Source organism: Camelina sativa, chromosome 9 (genome assembly GCF_030686135.1).
Source record: "Camelina sativa cultivar CO46 ecotype springtype chromosome 9, ASM3068613v1".
NCBI lineage: Eukaryota > Viridiplantae > Streptophyta > Magnoliopsida > Brassicales > Brassicaceae > Camelina > Camelina sativa.
In genome coordinates this window covers 30,890,176-30,912,071 of record NC_141888.1, presented here as the reverse complement: position 1 = coordinate 30,912,071, position 21,896 = coordinate 30,890,176, and the positions used below count along the sequence as shown (strand labels likewise).

General features: G+C 37.4%; 1 protein-coding gene, 1 long non-coding RNA gene and 1 pseudogene across 3 annotated transcripts; 2 read left to right on the top strand and 1 right to left on the bottom strand.

Moving 5' to 3' along the window:
• Positions 1 to 76: 76 nt before the first annotated feature.
• LOC104712107 (protein disulfide isomerase-like 1-3) lies at positions 77 to 4,062 on the top strand. Its single transcript, XM_010428926.3, has 12 exons — positions 77 to 1,080; positions 1,274 to 1,403; positions 1,764 to 1,929; positions 2,012 to 2,130; positions 2,213 to 2,293; positions 2,469 to 2,555; positions 2,695 to 2,769; positions 2,892 to 2,960; positions 3,079 to 3,159; positions 3,280 to 3,414; positions 3,509 to 3,565; positions 3,696 to 4,062. The coding sequence occupies exons 1-12, from the start codon at positions 506 to 508 to the stop codon at positions 3,858 to 3,860; spliced, it is 1,740 nt and encodes a 579-aa protein (XP_010427228.1). The 5' UTR covers positions 77 to 505; the 3' UTR covers positions 3,861 to 4,062.
• A 1,320-nt stretch (positions 4,063 to 5,382) lies between these two features.
• On the bottom strand, positions 5,383 to 6,487 carry LOC147939013 (uncharacterized). The gene is made up of 2 exons (XR_015567043.1): positions 6,372 to 6,487; positions 5,383 to 5,794 (listed from the first exon to the last, which is right to left on the bottom strand). It is a non-coding gene; the product is annotated as an uncharacterized LOC147939013 (long non-coding RNA).
• A 1,985-nt stretch (positions 6,488 to 8,472) lies between these two features.
• Positions 8,473 to 18,333, top strand: LOC104714850 (receptor-like serine/threonine-protein kinase SD1-8; annotated as a pseudogene). The gene is made up of 7 exons (XR_015567042.1): positions 8,473 to 9,774; positions 9,941 to 10,084; positions 10,240 to 10,415; positions 16,886 to 17,096; positions 17,193 to 17,436; positions 17,579 to 17,729; positions 17,811 to 18,333. The product of XR_015567042.1 is annotated as a receptor-like serine/threonine-protein kinase SD1-8 (transcript).
• Positions 18,334 to 21,896: the final 3,563 nt, after the last annotated feature.

Below are 21,896 nucleotides of genomic sequence, written 5' to 3'. Positions count from 1 at the left end.
TCTTCATCTAGTTTTATATAAAAAATACAATATAAATAAACTGAATTTCAAATCGTTGCACTAGCACGGATCTTAATCTAGTCATTATATTAAAAAAATAAAATAAAAATCAAAGAACATAATGTGTTAATATGCTAAACCACAAATATAAAAATGATCACACAACATTAAAATACAAATTCTTGTTGCATTACGCACGACTCCTCCAGTCCTCCTCCGACTCGAGGATTGAATCCTAGACACTACCACGCACGTCCCTCGCCTCTAGACTAGATCTAAAACGGGATCCATAAAGTCAACGATAACTCACAGTTGCCACGTGTCACTCTTTCATTCGATTCATCCACGTGACTTTCTTATTTACAGTCCAGTCCATCTTCTTCTTTGACTACAATCTTTTTATTTTTTTTCCTTCTGAAGAAAGAAATTATAAAAACACCCCCCCCAAAAAAAAATTAAAATCCCATATCCAACATTTGATCGGTACTTGCTAGCAACAACGACAATGGCGTCGTCATCTACAAGCCGTATCTCTCTCCTTCTCTTAATCTCTTTCCTTCTTCTCGTTAACTCGCGTGCGTCCAGTGTCTCAGATCTCGACGAAGAATTGGCTTTCCTCGCCGCCGAGGAGTCAAAGGAACAACAACAAAGCCACATCGTCCACGAGGAACACGATGATCAGTACCGCGACTTCGAGAATTACGATGATCTCGAGGAGCAAGGAGGAGGAGGAGGAGGCGAGTATCATCACGGAGGCTACGAGGGGGAAGAGGAGCCGTTGCCAACTGCTGTCGACGAGAAGGACGTCGCTGTTTTGACCAAGGACAATTTCACGGAGTTCGTCCGCAACAATAGCTTCGCCATGGTGGAGTTTTACGCTCCGTGGTGTGGCGCTTGTCAGGCTTTGGCCCCCGAGTACGCCGCCGCGGCGACGGAGTTGAAAGGCGTTGCTGCGCTCGCTAAGATCGACGCCACTGAGGAAGGGGATTTGGCTCAGAAGTACGAGATTCAGGGCTTCCCCACCGTTTTCTTGTTCGTCGACGGAGTTATGCGCAAGACCTACGAAGGCGAAAGGACTAAGTAAGTCTCTCTATTAGTAGAGATTGTTTCTTTCGATGAACCTGGGAAGAATGGTTAATTATGAAAATAATAGTGCAATAGAGAGAGGGTCATGTGATCTTCTTGGATGTATTTTCTCGTAGGTCAATTTCAATAAGATTTTTTTTTTTTTTTTTTGTGGTGGATATGCATTTTGACCGTCCTGATTTTGCAGAGATGGAATTGTGACTTGGCTGAAGAAGAAGGCAAGTCCTAGCATCCACAACATCACTACAAAAGAGGAGGCTGAGCGTGTTTTATCCGCTGAACCTAAAGTTGTTCTTGGTTTTCTCAACTCCTTGGTGGTATGTATCCTTTAAAATCCAAGGTGTTTCGTGCTTTCCTTCTTGGATTTTATCTTTCCTTTTTTTAACTTCCTCTGAGTTTGCAAAACATGTGCTCAACCAAGTTGTTTACCATCATGGGACTTCTATACCTAAGAAAACCACAAGGGAAAAGAAACAGAACTATTAGTTTAGCGCTATGGTCTTTACTTTTAGTATGTTAAAAGATACAAGTGATTTCCCTTTCAGTATATTGAACAGTTACTATTATCTTCCTGTCTAGTGCGTTTTTACATTGTGTGACAGAGAGTTTTGAGATGCTGGATTGACAAGTGTGAAATATTTTACTTATATATAGATATATCCTTTTCTATTGCTCAGGGGTCAGAGAGTGAGGAGCTTGCGGCTGCATCCAGACTGGAAGAGGATCTCAGTTTTTACCAAACTGCAAGCCCTGATATTGCAAAGCTGTTTGATATAGAAACCCAAGTCAAGCGTCCTGCCTTAGTTTTACTGAAAAAGGAGGATGAGAAACTTGCCCGTTTTGGTAAGACTCCTCAAATACTTTTTTTCTTTTTTGTGCTACTTAGATTTCCTCTATGTCTGTCTCATCAACTTCCTTTTGGCAGATGGAAATTTCACTAAAACGGCTATTGCAGAGTTTGTGTCCGCTAACAAAGTCCCGTTGGTGATCAACTTCACTAGGGAAGGTGCATCACTGATCTTCGAAAACTCAGTGAAAAACCAAGTAAAGACCGTCTGTCTCTTTAAAGTTTTCCTTTATTATTGCGATTAACTAATGAGATGGCCTTTTTAAAAACCTTTGTCAGCTCATTCTTTTTGCCAAGGCAAATGAATCTGAGAAGTACCTTCCCACTCTGAGGGAGGTGGCTAAGTCGTTCAAGGGAAAGGTAATTTTTATCTTAAAAAATTTCTGTGGTCATTTATTTTTGCTCTCTTTCTGGAACAATTATAAACAAAATAAAATCACCTCTTGCAATAATTATAAGTGGCGATTGATATATACCAAAAGGAGAGGTGGATGATAACTTGAGTCAAAAAGCCAATCCTCTCTTTTGTCTGCAGTTTGTTTTTGTTTATGTGCAAATGGACAATGAGGATTATGGAGAAGCAGTTTCTGGATTTTTTGGTGTTACCGGCACTGCCCCCAAGGTAAAGTAGTTGGTGTGAAATATCTGTGAATCGGTTTTGTTGTTTCTGGTTATGCAAGTGATACCACAAACCAAATTTTGCATTATGGGGCATTGCAACTACAAGGTTTAAGTATCCAAATTTTTCCTTGCGTATGCAGGTTCTTGTATACACTGGAAATGAAGATATGAGGAAATTTATTCTGGACGGTGAATTGACAGTTAAGAACATTAAGGTAGGCCCAACATTCTTTTGTTTTTTTTGTTTTTTTTTGTTTTTTTGGGTGCATGAAATTCTATGGTTGTAGGACCTGTTGTTCGTTTATCTTAAAGCAATTACTTTGTTTTTTTAAAATAGACACTTGCGGAAGACTTCTTAGCAGACAAACTGAAGCCTTTCTACAAGTCAGATCCACTACCTGAAAATGTAAGGCGTCTGAAATATTTTAACACACACCTAACATCCCCCATACAATACTGATCCACTAGTGTCTAAATGAAACACAACAATAATACTGATTCACTTGCTTCTAAATGAAACGCAGAATGATGGTGATGTTAAGATCATTGTGGGAAATAATTTTGATGAGATTGTTCTTGATGAGTCAAAGGATGTTCTTCTCGAGGTAATAATCTCTTAAATTGTAAGAGCCTTGATTACATATATCTTAGACATATATATAACTAAGAATCTTAGTTATATATATATACGTATATATACCTAAAAAGCGTGAGTTATGTCATAGATATATGCTCCTTGGTGTGGCTACTGCCAATCATTTGAGCCGATTTACAATAAGCTTGGAAAGTATTTAAAAGGCATTGACTCGTTAGTTGTAGCAAAGATGGATGGTACCAGCAATGAGCATCCTAGAGCAAAGGTGAGTAAGAGCCAAATTAACGAAAAAGCTTTTTGGTGATAGAAGAAGACACAGAGATCTGATTTTGTTTTCTTCTGAATCTCTTTCTGTTCAGGCTGATGGGTTCCCAACAATCCTGTTCTTCCCCGGTGGAAACAAGAGCTTTGATCCGGTTAGCAAAGCCTTTTTCACCATATCAGACTATGTTTCTTAAATAAAACCTGCAATTTTTTAGTATTTTTTTACTCAGCATTGAAGTTGTTATAATTGTTGCTTGGTAAAAAATAAAAAATAAAAAACAGATCACAGTGGATGTTGACAGAACAGTAGTGGAACTGTACAAATTCCTGAAGAAGCATGCATCAATCCCATTTAAACTTGAGAAACCAGCGACGCCTGAACCGGTGATCTCGACCAAGAAAGCTGATGAGAAGGTCGAGGGTGATAGTGGCAAGGATGAGTTGTGATGATCCTTGCAAGGAAGAGGGTGTGTAACAACAGGCTATAGAAGTATAGATGATGATGACTCGATCTATACATTGATAGAAAATGTATTGTCCTTTGTCTTTGTTTGTTGACTTTTGTTGTATGCTATGAAATGAATAACTACAAAGAATACAAAGAATTTTTGGGTTCTCACTTTTAAGGATCATGCATTTGATTTACACATTGATTGATAAGGATCTCAATTATTGTTCTTTTCTCACATCAATGTTATGTTAAGTTGGGGTTTTCATAATAGTTCAAAGGAAAAAAGATGGCTAGCTACATGAAGTATTAGAGAATGCATGGTCACACATGCGAAATATAATATTGTATCATCAAATACACGAAGTATATGTATTGCATGGCCACATGCATGAACTATATGACGTTATGTGGTCAACACCATAGACATACAATCCGGTACACCGGTCGAATAATTCCAGCGAAGACCAACATTGACTCCGGCATTGACCAACATTGACAAAAAAATTGTATTTTTGAAGCTAATATATTCATTCTTATAATTAGTTACTTTTATTTTTGAAGCTAAACTAATAGTTAAATAAAATTATTAATAATTATTTTCAAGAAATATATATATATATATATATATATATATATAACATATGTAATTATTAATGATTTTATATATATAAATCTCTGACCATCATATTATTTAAAATTTTAAATACTACAAGAATCAATAAAATCAAATTCAACTATTTTCATTAGAAAATAATATGCAAAAGATTTGAGTATATGACTCTTTACTTTAAAATTTGCATGGTAAAGAGTATACAAAATTTTAGATACTTTTTGGTTATTAAAAAATTTACATACTCCTAATAACATGTAAACAATAACAAAAAATTAACACTATTTACTTTTAATAGATAAAATATAATGATATATAATTATTTTCAATATATAATATAAGGGCATTTGCAAAAATCCTCTTATTCTATATCCTTTTGCAAACATATCCTAAAATCAAGATAAAATCTATAAATATCTTGAAAATAATTATTAATTATTTTTATTTAACTATTATTTTAGCTTTTAAAATAAAAATTAATTAATTATAAGAATAAATACATTAGAGATACCTAAGATATTTAGATATTGAATAGAATGTTTTCTAATCATGAAAATTCATAAATAATTTAATATAGTAATTTATTATTTTTTTTTTTCATAGAAAAAAATTAAAATACAATTTGTTTTGGTCAATGTTGGTCAACGCCGGAGTCAACGTTGGTCTTAGCCGGAATCATTCGACCGGTGTACCGGATTGTATGTCTATGGTGTTGACTACATAACGTCATATAGTTCATGCATGTGGTCATGCAATACATATACTTTGTGTAGTTGAAGATACAATATTATACTTGGCATGTGTGACCATGCATTCTCCAATACTTCATGTAGTTAGCCATCTTTTTTCCTAGTTCAAAAGAGAATAAACTTCTTTTTCAAATAAAAATCCACTAGACATACAACGACTTCAAAATAGAACAAAACACCTTTTTTATTTAGTCTAAATTTTTTACGTGTTTGAGATATTGTTGTTATTATACTTCCGAGTGCAGTAATTCTCGTTATTAGTTATTACAGACTACAGTATTAATTGGTTAAAAAATAGAAAGAAGATTTATTCCGTGTGTTATATATCGGGATCACGACGGCGGGATTCCTGGACTGCCGGGTGGACAGATGATAGGGAAACAGTTGCAATGTCTGACTTTGGCCTTGAGGTTGGCCCTAACACAGCGTCCCGTTATATATGCGTAATGGTAGCAGCTGGAGTTGCACTGTGCGTTACCGTTTCTTTTGTTACAGATCCCTGGGGGCGCTTCGTTGTGTCGGATTCCAGCACAGCTTTTGTAAGCATCTGGCACTTTTCCCATTGTTTTTCCTAATCAAATAAAAATTAATTTATCAATAACCAAGTCTATTCATATCTTATTGACGGAAAAACGGCTTTTTTCATACCCCTACAATAGCCCTGTGTTGAATTCATACATTTAATTATTGATTTGGCCTAAACATACATTATGTTTCTAAATATTTGAATTCCGTATCCCAACTTCGAAATCAATACCCCAAGTATAAATGTTGTGCTATAACATACAAAAACGTGTTTATGGTCTAACTCTGTTACACTTCCGTTTAATCAAAATGACGTGGATTCCACGTGTGCGCAGCGATTCAAAACGACGTCGTTTTGGAAAAACAGAGAGTCTAAAATTTTGGCCAAAACACGTTTGTAGATTATATAATTATACACCAAAAAACTAAATATCTTATTTGTTTGCATTAAGCATGTTGTATATATATATACGTAAACTTTGTTAACATTAAGCATGTATACTTTAAAAACAAAAAAAACTTTGCAGTAGATGGTAAAGGTTGTAAGTTTCATAAAGTAAAAATATACACCAAATACAAAATATTAAAGTTTTGAGAGATGTTTAAAGTATTATGTCCATTACCTGCGGAAATCAACGAGAATATCATCAAAAAGATGTTGAAACAAACTACCATTAGACTCTTAGACATTTTTCTTTACCCTTTTTTAATTTAGTTTTATTGTTGTTTGATGTTTGATAATTCTAATCGTCGAATTACTGTATTTAAAGAATTTTTAATTCTAAAAGTAGGACATAAAGGAAAGGTATAACGTAAAAATTGCCGATGAACTCTTAGACGAGGAGACTCATATATATATTTGATTAACAACATATTCCTCATTCTATTATAGGAACAATTACATTTTAAATTTTTAAAGTGTCACTAAGTAACACTTTAAACCTCTAAAAAATTTCACTAACACTATAAACCTTTCAAATACTGTTAATAATATTTTAAATTTTTAAGCTAACTTTTAAAAAAGCAATGACTTAGAATAGTCTTGGAACGAGTGTCCTCTCGTGTGTCACCAAAATAAAAGAACAAAAAAAAAAGGTAAAAGAACTTACAGCTTGATTTGATCCGATCTATTAGAATTTGACATGATTCATAGGTTTAATCCAATTTAGAAATATGTGAAATTTTTAAGTTAAAAACAAAATAATATAAAATAATGAAATAATGAAAGTATAATTACATTACCGTTACCGTCTGATCAGTTTAGGGTATTGTTTGATCAGTTTCGAAGCGCATAATTAGAGGGGTATTAAACTTGTATTTTAGAAGATTGTAGAGTATTATTAAAATCACTTGTTATTTAATTGATGATCTTTAAAAAAATTTTAAAATCCTCTGTTATTCAACTTAGATTTATGTAAAATCATTTAAAATAATTTACAATCCTTTGTTATTCAATCAAGATTCATAAAATTTACTTGAAATCTAGTGTTATTCAAAATATCACAACTTTTTAAAAGCTACTACTTTGAATAATTCTAGGAGATCTTGGTTTGTTTTTTAGTTGAAAATACTTTCCCTCAAAATCATACCCTTTGAGATAGAATTTTAAAGGATTTTAGAAAAACAAAAAATGTATTTTCTGGGAAATCAAAACTGAAACAAGTCTCACCTCTTCACGTCCTCTAGCTCTTTCCCACTCCTCCGCTCCAATCCCACCACCAGCGAATTTGATTGCTGCTGCTCTCGTTTCAGATTCAAGTTTTTAAGAGGGGGATATTCATGAATCGGTCTGTGTATTGGCTGGCAGGTGAATCTTGTTGAATGGCTAAAGATGATGGTTGGAACAAGAAGAGCTGAAGGAGTTGTGGATCCAAGATTTGAACCTAGACCTAGTAAAAGTGCTCTAAAACATGCACTTTTGGTTTCCCTTTGATGTATTGATCCTGAAGCTTTGGCTGCAGCTTCACAAATATTTTGGCATAGAATTTTTCTTTTTTTGTGTGGTAAAATATTTTAAAATCACCCAAAGTTTACAAATAGAATCTCATAAAAATCACATTTCATTTTATTTGATTTTTAAATAAAAAAACTCTAAAAGATAATCAAATCTTTTAAAACTCTTCTAAATCTTTCAAAATTTTTTAAAATATTAAAATCCTACCAAATCCTTAAAATAGCAAGTTGAAAACCCCCTTAAGGTCTCGGAAGTGCTTCCGTTGCCGTTTTGCATAAATTACATAATACCCAACCCAAGTTGTACGTCTAGTAATGAGGATTGAGGAATATGGGTTGATTTTCATCAGTTTGATTAATTTATTTCAACAAGTTATATATATTTTTAATTAGTCACTGGTGAAATTTCTGGACAGTGTAAACCTAATTAACAAACTAAACATATGTCATGCGCATCCCACGATCCATGTTCAAAAAACGCCAAACGTACACGTACGAAAATTAATATTGTTTTGACGATTTTATATGGACTAGAACAATTAAATTATTAAACCAAGAAAATTAAAGGAAGGAAACAAGAAGAGGCATACACAATTTGTTTCGAAACTATACATGTGTACTGTATATATGTAATCAATTGAATACCGAAATTAAACTACTAGTGCACTAGTAAATTAGGTAAGCCATTAATATGAAATGGGTTTACATATTAAGAAGTGGAGAAGAAGAGAAGGGCAAAAGAAGAAGAAGGAAAAAAGCAAAAGGGGGAGATCGATGATGAATGTACGGCAATGCCACCATTCGCATACCTCTATTTTCTTGTTTCTGTTGATTTTGCTTCCTCTCGTATTATCGACCTTGGATAACACTTTGTCTTCCAAGGACGTTCTCTCTCCCTCGAGCAACCGAACCGTTGTGTCTCCCGGTCAAGTGTTCGAACTTGGTTTCTTCAAACTCGAGCTGGCGGCGCTAGTAGTTGGTATCTCGGGATTTGGTACAAAGCAGTCCATGGAAGGGATTACGTATGGGTTGCCAACAGAGACCATCCCTTGCCCAGCCCCAATGGAACATTAAAGATCTCAGACGCCAACCTCGAACTTCGAGATCAATTTAATACCCTTGTCTGGTCGACATATCTGTCTAGAAGAAAGACCAGAGCTCCTGTCGTGGCAGAGCTCCTCGATAATGGGAATTTTGTTCTGAGATACTCCACCAACAACATGTCCAATCAATTCTTATGGCAGAGTTTTGATTTCCCGACAGATACTTTGCTCCCAGAGATGAAGCTTGGTTTGGATAGGAAAAGCGGTCTAAATAGAACCTTACGATCATGGGCAAGTCCCCATGATCCATCAAGTGGGGAGTTCACTTACACCGTCGATACCGGAGGTCTGCCTCAACGCTTGCTTCGGAAGGGAGATACCATAACCCACAGAGCAGACTCTTGGAACGGTGTAGGGTCCAATGGTCAACCAGCGACACATCAATCACTGAAATTTTATTTTACAATGACAGAGGATGAGATCACCTACTCGTTTAGAGTTATTGGCAACGAATCCTACTCGAAACTCCAAATGAGCTATACCGGGACATTGATGAGGTTTGTGCGCGCACCCGCAGCAGAAATTTGGGGGTCTCCGTGGCGAAATCCTGCAGACTTGTGTGACAACTATGCTACATGTGGGCCTTACGGTTACTGCGACACGAACAAGTCACCAATGTGTGATTGTATTAAAGGGTTTAAGCCAGTGAACGAGAAGGCATGGGAGTTGAAAGACACCAAGGATGGATGCCAGAGGAAAACACAATTACGTTGCAAGAGTGATAAGTTTCACAGGCTGATAAAAATGAAGCTCCCAGATACAAAGGCCGTGACTGTGGACTGGGGAATTGGGAAGAAGGAATGTCAAAACAAGTGTCTTCTAGAATGCAATTGTACAGCATTTGCTATTGTCAATATGTGGAATGGGGCTGGATCGGCTTGTCTAATTTGGACGGGAGAGCTCGTTGATATACGGCAATTTACCGCCCATGGTCAGGATCTCTACGTCAGATTGGTGGCTAGTGATGTCGGTACGTAAGTTCAGTCCCTAGCTAGAAGAATCAGGATCGGTTAAGAAAAATTCATCAAGCCACCTTAATCAGTAGACATATATATATATGGGACATGCATGCATGTTAGGCAGGCTCACCAATTTTGATAATGACTTTTTCATTCTTCTTTTCCACTCTTTTTCAGGGGATGGGAAAAGCATACTAGTTAGAGTAATAAAATGGATTGCTGGAGTTACTGGTACGCTTGTTCTGTGCTTTGTCATGTTCCGTTTTTGGAAAAGAAAACAGAAACGAGCTAGAGCAATTGCAGCTGCAACACCACCTATTGGTATTTTAGTTACAACCTTACTTTTCTTTGATTGTTTTTTTTTTAACATATCCGCTGATTTATCTGTATATACTTTTTTTTTTAATTATTTTTTGTCTTGAAAATTTATTTATTTACTTATTTGGTTATGAATGGAAAATGATATGTGTATGAAGAGAGAAACTCAGATTTGCAAATGGACGGGGCGGTAATATCCAGCAGAAGGTACCTGTCCGGAGACAACGATGATTTGTTGTTTCTTCGAATAGAGTTTAGTACCGTCGTCACGGCAACGCAAAATTTTTCTTCCTCCAACAAACTTGGAGAAGGCGGTTATGGTTTGGTTTACAAGGTACGAATAATAAAACACTCTTAAGAAATACTAATAGATATAGACTAGAATCTTTACATAGAAAAACAAAACAGCAATATTCTTCTAGTTCCATTTGTTTCATTTCATAAGAAATAAAACACTCTTAAGAAATAATAGATCTGACTTCGATTCATTTGTTTCACAGTATTTTTTTTGTCATCTTTAAATTTCTTAATATCATTCCATCACACTTTACTGTACATGCAGTTCTTATATAATTTTGTCAACGTCGTCCAATAATTTTCGTATACAAACAAATAACAGAAAGGGTCTTAAACCCCAAAAATTGTATTATTTGGAAGATCACTAATATATACATACATCGTTCAGTTTGTAATATTTCAAGCAAACAAAATTATTATGTGATCAGTATTAAGACATACTATATCTAACTACTGTACCCTGAATGTAACGGTAGGACTTCAACCATGTGAACATTTCCAATCAAAATAAAATTGTTTTTTCTTCTGGTCAAAGGTCAACCAATCAAAATAAATACTAGCGTACCAATATTATTAGATGTCAAAGTGTCGATCGAAACCACATACCAAAGTTTTAGATTTTCAAGATAACTAGTCAATAAAAACCACATAGTAGTAATATATAGTAATTAACTGCTGTACATACATAAAAATTAACTGTAGAAATACTTTCTTTCTTTTTTTCTTTTTTTTTTTTCAACCAAACATTTAAATAAATTAAAATGTGACTCCAGAATTAGTTGCCCAATTTGGAAGGGAAGAGTTTACAAAAGTAAGTGCAGAAACTAAAGATCTAGAAGAGCGCGCCAGACAATCAGCTCGCACGTTAGAAGTCCTCGGAATCTGGGTCAAAGTGAAGGAGGAGAAGGATGATCTTAGCGAATGGAATTCTTCCAACAGATGCGAGAAGGCTGGCCAGTCGTCGGGAGCCTGCACCATTGCCACCAACTCTGAACTATCAGACTCAAAAATGGGACAATCTATCCCTGCCGCACGAAGAGACTCCATAGCCCATATCAAGGCTTGAAACTCCGTATGGAGAGGGGAGGGACTACATCGCAAACTGCGAGCTCCCAAAAGAACCGTCTTATCATCATTAGTACCATACCACCATCCCAAACCTTCCAAAGGGTCCGAACCTTTCCAGGAACCATCAACCTGGCAACGGATCGAAGAGTTTCTTACCTCCAGAGGAGGCTGGGGATCCAAATAAGTCACAGAGAAAGATTTGGCCTCCTCCCAAAAAAGTTTATCGTTTAACGCCTGATTTATAATATCCATAGGCTCTGCTTCAATACCTTGAAACACCTTGTTGTTCCTATCTTTCCAAATTGTCCATAATATCCAAGGCAACCTATAACCAATGCCTGAACCCCCAGAATTAGAAAAGGTGTTAGAGTAAAGATAATCTAAATTAGAGTACACAGATCCAAAAGGAAAGCCAGTCAGAGACAACTGGACCGGAGATAACTCCCAAATTAAACGCGAACGAACACACTCAAAAAGAGTGTGATTGATAGTCTCCACCTCTGAACCGCACCTCAGACACATATCATCACATCGGACACCCCGGTGCGCGAGCCGTTCCTTCACAGGAAGTGTCCCAGACGCCACTTGCCAGAAAAAATGTTGGACCTTTGAGGGAACATCAAGTTTCCATGCTTGTGCCCGTAAAGCTGTGCATGTCGGCCCGTACACAACTTCCTTATGTAAATCCCATGCTAGTCTATAACCAGATTTTACTGAATACTTACCGGACTTAGTGTAGTGCCAAATCACCCTGTCCGGAGTCGATACCTTACTGACCGTCAGACTCCGTACAAGCTGAATGTCTGCTGGATCCAAAAACTCTTCCAAAATAGGCAAGTGCCAATCCAATGTTAGGGGATTAATTAGGTGATTTACCATCAGGGTAGGATGAAGCACTCTCCCCCTGCCATTCGCCGGTCTTGGCTGATGATCCGGGATCCACGGATCTCGCCAAACCGAAATGTTACACCCGACCCTAAGAGCCACCTTGCCCCTCTTTCCACTAATCCCTTTGTCGAGAAAATGCTCCTCCATGCAAAGGATGGAGAGTAAGGTTTAGTCGCCAATAAAGGATGTTTTCTCCTGAAATAACGACCGCGCATCACCCGAGCCATCAACGAATTCGGATAATGGATCAGCCTCCAATACTGCTTAGCCAGCATTGCATCATTAAATTCTTCCAGAGCACGGAAACCCAAGCCCCCATCACATTTATCCTTACACAGTTTATCCCAAGCTACCCAATGCATACCTCTGGCCTTATCATTAGACTTCCACCAGAATTTTGAAATAGCACTCGTAAGACTGGACGTTAACTCCTGAGTCAATTTATAACATGACATGACATGTGTCGGAAGAGCTAACGCAACTGATTTTATCATAATCTCTTTACCTCCTTTTGATAGAATCTTCGCCGACCAGCCATTAACTCGATCCTCTAAGCGATCATTAACATATCTGAAATCTTCCGTCTTCGAACCCTGTAGATTCTCAGGAATACCCAAATAAGAACCCATTCCACCCTCTCTAGAGATACCCATTACTGATTTAATCCGAGACCTTACATCAGACGGCACTTTCTTACCAAACATGATGGACGATTTCTCTAAGTTTACCTCTTGACCCGAGGCTTTCCCATAGTTACCTATAATATCCATCACCACTTTACATTCAGACTCCTCTGCCTTACAAAAGAACAGACTATCATCCGCAAACAAAAGATGTGAGATCGAGGGACAATCCCGAGCAATTGAAATTCCTGTAAGTCTCTTTTCCCGTTCCGCCTTTTTAATATTCGCAATCAAGACCTCTGTACAAAGAATAAACAAATAGGGAGAAAGAGGATCACCCTGACGTAAACCCCTCTTTGGTAAAATGGATCCCCGAGGTTGCCCATTTAGGAGCACTTGATACGACACCGAAGAAACACACCACATAATCCATGAAATCCACCGCCTATCAAAACCTAATTTAATCATCACCGCTTCCAAAAAATCCCATTCAACCCGGTCATACGCTTTACTCATATCAGTTTTAAAAGCCAAAAACTCCGACTTGCAGCGTGGATTAGTATTTAACCCGTGAAACATTTCCTGGGCCACGAGAATATTATCAGTTATCAACCGGCCCGACACAAAGGCCGATTGTGTCTCTGAGACCAACGACGGTAAAAACCGCTTCAGCCGAAAACATAAAACTTTCGAAATAATCTTATAGCTCACATTACAAAGACTGATAGGCCGAAATTCCGTCATACGTTGTGGTTGATCCACCTTAGGAATGAGACAGATATTTGTCTCATTGAGGCGAGGATCAAAACCACCCGTCCTGAAAAAGTTTTTAACCAAAGCCACCAAATCTCCTTTTAAAGAAGGCCAGAATCGTTGAAAAAATAAAGCCGTCATACCATCAGGGCCTGGAGATTTCTCCGGATGCATAGCAAATAAAGCTCTCCGAACCTCCGCCTCCGTAACTTCCCTTGTTAGACTTTGGTTCATAGCATCTGTAATGATAGGTGAGATCTCTTGTAGTATATCTGAAATACCACTTACATCAGATCGTTTAAACAAATCCTCAAAATATTTGGAAGCTATAGTCTCCATTCCCAAAGGTGACTCATCCCAGACATTATCCGGACCAAATAACCCAACAATCTTATTCCGAACCCTCCTCTGCTTAGTTGAAGCATGGAAATATTTTGTATTCTTATCCCCCACCCGCAACCAGAATTTCCTGCTCTTCTGTTGCCAGTACAACTCCTCATCCCGATAAGCCTCTTTTAGTTTTCTCTCAATGTCCCGAATCTCATCCTGAGAAATCAAATCATCCATCTTTGCCTCCTGCAAGGCAGCCTTAAGTGAAGAGATAAGGGACGGACCCGAAGCCACATTATTTTTTCGCCACCACGAAATCGAGTTTCGACAATTCCTAATTTTATCCACAAAAGCCGGGACCCGAAATCTATTTGTACGCACCCAACCGGACTCTACCGCCCCTAAAAGTCCATCCTTCCCCAACCAGCGTTTATCAAACCGAAACTGCCTAAACCGGCGAGGGGCTGTTTTCAGACAAGTAGCCAAAATAGGACAATGATCAGACCCAACCATCTCCAAATAATCATCCCTCGAGTTTGGGAAAAAACAATGCCAATCTTCATTTCCTAAGGCACGATCTAAACGGCACCGAACCACCTGATTATTACAACGATTACCTCTCCAAGATAACTGTTCTCCATAACACGGGAATTCAAGCATACCACAGTGCCGAATCATTGTTTGAAAAGGCACAAAAGAGGAAGCAGGCCGTAAAGCCCCACCTTTTTTCTCGTGATTCCCAACCAGTTCATTAAAATCACCAATCAAAAACCAAGGATCTATCCGGAAAGACCCAATATCCATTAGCTTCTCCCACACCTTTACCCAATTTTGCGGAATTGGATCCCCATAAACGAAAGCCAAGTAAACCAATTGTTGACCAAAGGAAGCTTGAGCATCAATAATTCGATTGCTATCATATAAAATAGAAAGTTTTATTTCATCCTTGAAAAATAAAGCTAACCCACCACTAGATCCATGGGGGTCAACAGTATACAAATTATTATAACCAAACTTTTTTTGAAATTTTTGTAAATAAGAAAAGCACTTTTTAGTTTCTGATAAAAATAAAATATCTGGCCGATGCTGCTTCCACAAATCTCCCAAATATCCTTCTGTCAGATCCACCCCTATGCCCTGACAGTTCCAACTCAGAATCTTCACGTTCTAGCCGGCGGTTTCGGGAGAGCCCCCATCCCTTTTTTTCCTTGACGTCCCCCATCTGAAGGTTTGCCGCCAACTGTATTGTTACCTTGTTTCCCCACTAATCTCTGTTTATTCCCTTCACCTGCAGGTTTAGACAAAGCCTTAGCAAGTAAACGTTTCGCAGGAGAAGCTGAAACCAAATTAGGTATCCTAGAACCACTAACACTCTTCCTAGCATAATTATTAAAGTTCTTCCTTTTGTGATCACCTGACGCAACTATAGAAAATTCTGCCATAGCTTTATTAACAACCCCCACAGCTAGCTCAACCGATACAGAAGGAGAAGAATTACCTTGCGGATCATTACCATAAACACCCTGGGAATCAATACCTTGCTCAACATGAGCCTCAGAACCTTGATCCGTAGTATCCACTATGCCCTGAGTTGGAGAAACCGTTCCCTCCTGGACCACATTATGATCAGACTTACCCAAATCGTCAAACTCACCATCTTCAAGCAAATCATCGTTATCGACCTCAAAGTCCATAGCCAATGAAGCCCCCTCATCGCCCTTAAGAGAACTTCCCTCCACTTCCTTGACCGCTTGTGGATCACTAGAACTGGAATCCCCTAGAATATTATCCATCCGCAGCGAACCATGCTCCACAACAGCCGCCTGTTTAACCCTAAAAAGAGGTTTGGGCCAAGCCGGACCAGCACCCTTTCGGTTTAAAATAAAACCAGGAGCCTTACCCGAAGCTTCCCCAAGCCCTATTTGCGGACTTCGACTAGAACCATCTTCACGACCAGCAACTTCTCCAAAACTCCTCTTCTGACCCCAAGCCTGACCATGTAGGCGCTTTTGTTGACGAGAGCGGTGAGGACCATTACCGTGAGAACTATTACCACCAAAACGTTGCTGAGGAAAATACCCATAATCACGAGAATCCACAGACTGAAAATCCAGAGCTCCTCTTTCTTTCTTTCTTTATGACATGTAAAAATAGTTTGTTAGGAAAGAAACACCGACATCAAAATTATAAAATAATATACTGCATGGATAAATCATAAACAAAACATATATTTTTTCAAAAAACAAAACAAAACGTATAGATAGATACCAGTAATTAATTATAAATTTCTGTCAAAAGTTGAATAATTTGAAATCTTTCCACACACCGCACTTAATATCATGTATAAAAGACTCATCCTCTCACCGCACTTAGCATATCATGTATAAAAGACTCATCCTCTGTTTTACCTTTGGAAATATTACAGCATTGACATAAATATAAATATATGAAAAGTGAATACATGGGCCGATGGGCGGCTCAATGTAAAAGTAGGATCATGTTCTTAAACATTAAAATTTTGGAAATTATGCCTAAAATATAATGTAACTATATTATTTTATCAAATTTATATTAAGAAAAAGAGTAAAATGCGAAAAACCGGGAATATACAATCTTATTTTATTTTATTATTGTATATATGTAGCAATCCAAAAATATATAAATTGACAAATTTTAATGTAACAATGTAAATGTCAGAAATAATATACATGGTAAGAGTTAAACGGATACTCAGTCTTTTTATATATTAATAAAATCATCAAGAACAACAAAAGGAAAAGTCGGCCGTTAAATAAGTATATCTAAAGATCAAAGGTTTTGTAACTTATAATGTGCGTGATAGCAGGGGAGGCTACCTAACGGAACACTTATTGCCGTCAAAAGACTATCAGAGACGTCTAATCAGGGGACCAATGAGTTCAAGACCGAGGTGAGTCTGATCGCGAAGCTTCAGCACATTAACCTAGTACGACTTCTCGGATTTTGCGTTGAGAGGGACGAGAAGATATTGATCTATGAATACTTGGAAAATCAAAGCCTTGATTTTTATTTATTCGGTTAGTGTCACCTGTTTCACGTTTTAATTCTTAAAGTTGAATATCTTTGGGCAAAAACTAAGCAAATCCAGTACCCCACTTGTGATCAATGCGTAGACAAAACCGGAAGCTCCTCTACTAAGCTGAGCTGGCAGCAGAGATTTGCAATTACTAAAGGTATTGCTCGAGGTATCCAATACCTTCACCAAGATTCACGGTATAGGATCATCCACCGAGATTTGAAAGCTAGCAATATCTTGCTTGATAAAGATATGATTCCGAAGATTTCGGATTTTGGGTTGGCCCGGATCATTTCAAGAAACGAGACTGAAGCTAACACAAGGAAGGTGGTTGGAACTGTGTAAGTAAACAAAATTAAAACATGCATGCATCATCATTTAATTATTCCAAAAGTTTCAATGAGTTTTGTTAATTTTAAACCACCCTAAATAAAAAGTTGGAAGAATAATCATCAACTTTTGATTTTGGTTTTGGTTATCCAGCGGGTACATGGCCCCAGAATACAGGAGGGGAGGATTATTTTCAATAAAATCAGATGTTTTCAGCTTTGGGGTCTTAGTGCTTGAGTTATTAAGTGGCAGGCGGAATAAGGGATTCACTAATTTGAATGGAGACACTAGTCTTCTCAGCTGCGTAAGCTCAAACTTTTTGACTTTTTTTTTTCTTTTCATTGTCAAATATATACTATTTTTTAAGTCTTCATTTCGTGAACAGGTATGGAGAAACTGGGAAGAAGGAAACTGGCTAGAGACAATAGATCCACTCATCGTAGATTTATCATCATCATCATCACCACCCGCAGCGTCACTAGACGAAGTTAAAAGATGCCTACAAATAGGTCTCTTGTGTGTTCAAGAGAATGCATATGACAGACCAGAGATGTCATCAGTCGTGATGATGCTCGGAAGCGAGGCAGCGATTCCTCAGCCTAAACCGTCCGGTTATTGTGGTTACTACGTTCGGAAAAAGTCATATGAGATGGGTTCTTCGTTAAGATCAATGCCAACCGATGAATCCTGGACGGTAAACCAGGTTACCACTTCCGTCATCGACCCTCGGTAATGTAACGTAAGACCATCTCCAATGGTAAAACCCCATGAGAGGTTTTTATCAATATTTTTCTATTAAATTTTGGATTTATCAATGTTTAAGAAGCTATGAGGAGTAGTTGTTAAGAAAAACCTTTCTCCAATGGTAGAACATGAGGAGTTCTTAATAGAAAACTTTTTTTTGAAAATAATTGGTGTAATTGGTGTTTGGTGTATTTGGTGATTGGAAGAGTTAATAATCACATCAAAAACTTGTCAAATGCAAAACATGTCTGGAATATGGCTTTTTACCAAATCTACCAAGGCAATCATCAGAACGGTGCCTAGGATTATATGGACCGGAAGGGGTGTCCAAAAAAAGGCCTTAATTTTTTCTTTTAATAATAACCAACATAATTGGAAAAAAAAAAAGCTTAGAACCAAATCTTAATTCTAAAACATAACTTTTCCTTCTCTTTTATGCTACAAAATTGTTAACCAAACTTTCGAAATCAAAACTCTTAACCAGACAAACCAAGAAGGAAGGAAACGTTAATGTTTTAGTGATGATCAGAGAAGTGAGAACAATGGGTCTCTTTAGTTAGCCTAATTTATTTTAATTTTAGTTTCTAATTGAAGTCTCCTTTATCGGGTTCATCGGATTCTCTAGAACCATTGTTGCTCTCTTCCTTTTACCACATACAATATTTTTTTATTGGGTCTAACTATTGAACTAATTTGGGAAAATTAGGGACTTTAACTTTTTTTCAAAAAAAGAGGCCAGAAGCGAATGCTTCTTTCATTAACACATAGCCACGGCTCTGGCAAGCATCAATATCATTGATCATGAGAACAGTCATCTTCCCCTGCATTACAGTCATCACCAACGTTCATGCCAAACCAATATAGATATGTATATGTATAGCAAGACTGTGAATGATAAGAAAAGCTTATAACTGGCTCTGTTAGAGAACAATTATCACGAACCAGAAATAAAACACACTACCTTTATTAAGATTTAAAAGACAAGATAAAAAATCCAAATCCCAAAGAGAACAACACTATCCCTCGGAATAATCCGATAAACCTCCAAAGCTCTCAATTGGTATTGGTTGGATGAGTCTTACAAAGGGACTTCATCTATATTTATAAGAAGTCGTAAACAAGCACTTCTAAGAAAATAAGTAAATGGAAATCTTAGATAGTTTACTAAATATTATTATTCTCATTTTTTATTTATTTTTAACCACATCAAAGCTTAAAAGTTAAAACTCCTAAAACCTACCGTTGGTCCGTTGGAGATGCTCTAAGTAGGCCTGAGACCAAATATCCGGATCCGTCGGATATCTGGATCCGAAACCGGTATCCGATTCAAAAAACCGGATATCCACTAAAACGGATCCGGTTATTATATTTCTATATTCAGCCGGATACAGATCCGGATACTAGGAATAATTCAGACCGGATATCCGGATCCGCGAGTATACTATATAAATACTATTATTATTATATTTACGACTGGACATGAGGAAGAGACAGTATATATATAGCACCTAGTTGAAAGGATAATTTTTGCTTCGGTCGATGTGGGACTTTTCCACTCTCTCTTCCTTTGTCATTTATCCCACATCGAGTGAAAATAAAAAAAGCACTCCACTTTCTTGTCTATAAATAGCTCCAAAACTTTTTGTTTTCTCTCAAGTCATAATAGGCTTTCAATTTTAAGTCCAAATAATAATAAGAACCGGATTTCGGATATCTATCGGATAGCTGAAATTTTAATGGTTAACCGTTAACCGGATATCTGGGATAACAGATCCGGATTCGGATAATAAAATTGTGTATCTGCCGGAGCTGGATCCGGATTCGGATACCATCAAAAAGGCCGGATATCCAGCTTCGGCCCAGACTTAGCTCTAAGTACCACTACAGTTTTCAAAAAATAGTAGAATTTTACTTTCGTATCCAACAAAATTAATTATATGCATATATAGTAATTTGTGAAAAATAACAAAAGCTAAATATTATGGAAAAGAAAACACAAGTACAGACAATCATCCAATAATGATGGTAATTGTGGTTGACATAGAATCTAAAGACAAAAAATAGATGTAAATAGTTAATTAAACCTAAAAAGAAAATAGTAGGCAACTGATATTTTCTTCTCTTATAAATTCTTTAATACGTAATGGAGACACACTGGTTTTTTTACTTGATCCATAAATTAAGATGCAGTTGAGGTGATGGCAGTACAACGTCGGTTATTGTTGGAGGACAAAGGGAAGCGTAAGTTAAAGATGGCCAAAGAAAAGAAAACATTTTACATTAATTTTTGTTTTTTGGTGTTTTGAAAGAATGTTTTAAAAAGTGTTTGCGGCCAAATTTGTGTGTTGATTGCTTTAATGTATTACAATTATCAGTTAATTATCATCTGTCTTTTTCAGACTTCACAATTATTTGACGGAGACGAAACCGAATTGAATGTTTGAAGAATGACGCGGGTGTTTGGGTGTCGGACTCTCAAGAGTTGGAACAATTAGCAATTGAGTAGTACCGAAGGCTGTATTCGATGAAAGATGTGGATGCGGTAGTTGATAGGCTACCACGTGAAGGTTTTATGAGGCATACAGAGGCAGAATGCATTATTTTGAGTAAGCCGTTTACTGCGGAAGAGATCGGGAAGGCAGTATGCAGCATGGGGAGTTTTAAAGTTCCGGGACCAGATGGATACCAACCAATCTTCTATCAGCAGTGTTGGGATGTGGTGGGGGAATATGTTGTAAAGTTTGTGCTAGAGTTTTTTGAAACTAGGGTCTTACCCCCTAGAACGAATGATGCTCTGTTGGTGTTGATAACGAAGGTGCTGAAGCCGGAACGGATTAGTCAATTCAGACCAATTAGCCTGTGTAATGTCTTGTTTAAGACTATTACTAAGACTTTGGTGGAACGGCTAAAGAATATGATCTCTAAACTTATAGGTCCTGTTCAAGCTAGCTTTATTCCAGGACGTTTGAGTACGGATAACATTGTGGTGGTTCAAGAGGCTGTGCACTCTATGAGACGCAAGAAGGGGAGAAAGGGATGGATGCTCTTAAAACTTGACCTCGAAAAGGCTTATGACAGAATTCGGTGGGACTTTTTTGAGGATATGCTACTAGCAGCAGGGTTTACGGAGACATGGGTTCGATGGATTCTACAGTGTGTATCCGGATCATCTATGAGTCTACTATGGAATGGGGAAAAGACTGAATCTTTCACTCTAAAGAAAGGACTGCGTCAGGGAGATCCGTTGTCACCCTATTTATTTGTTCTATGCATGGAAAGGTTGTGTCAGATGATTGATCTTTCGGTTTTGAATAAGAGATGGAAACCCATCCATTTATCGAGAGGTGGACCGCAGCTCTCCCATTTATTTTGCTGATGACCTCATTCTGTTTGCAGAGACGTCAGTAGCACAAATACGAGTGATTCGTGGTGTGTTGGAAGCTTTTTGTTCAGCCTCAGGACAAAAGGTAAGCCTCGAGAAGTCGAAAGTCTTTTACTCAAACAATGTGTCTACTGAGTTGGGGAGAGTGATCAGTGCAGAGAGTGGAATCCAATCTACTCGCGACTTGGAGAAATATTTGGGTATACCAGTACTCCATAAGCGTATGAACAAAGAGACCTTTAGTACCGTCCTGGAAAGAGTTTCATCAAAACTAGCTGGGTGGAAGGGTAGAGTGCTCAGTTTTGCAGGCCGCTTGACTTTGACGAAAGCAGTTTTATCATCCAT

Excerpts from the sequence above, each read along its gene's own strand:
- LOC104712107 (XM_010428926.3), top strand. The coding sequence starts at position 506 with ATGGCGTCGTCATCTACAAGCCGTATCTCTCTCCTTCTCTTAATCTCT. Across the intron at positions 2,961-3,078 it reads CAGATCCACTACCTGAAAAT|AATGATGGTGATGTTAAGAT; the intron begins GTAAGGCGTCTG and ends AATGAAACGCAG. Across the intron at positions 3,566-3,695 it reads GAAACAAGAGCTTTGATCCG|ATCACAGTGGATGTTGACAG; the intron begins GTTAGCAAAGCC and ends AATAAAAAACAG.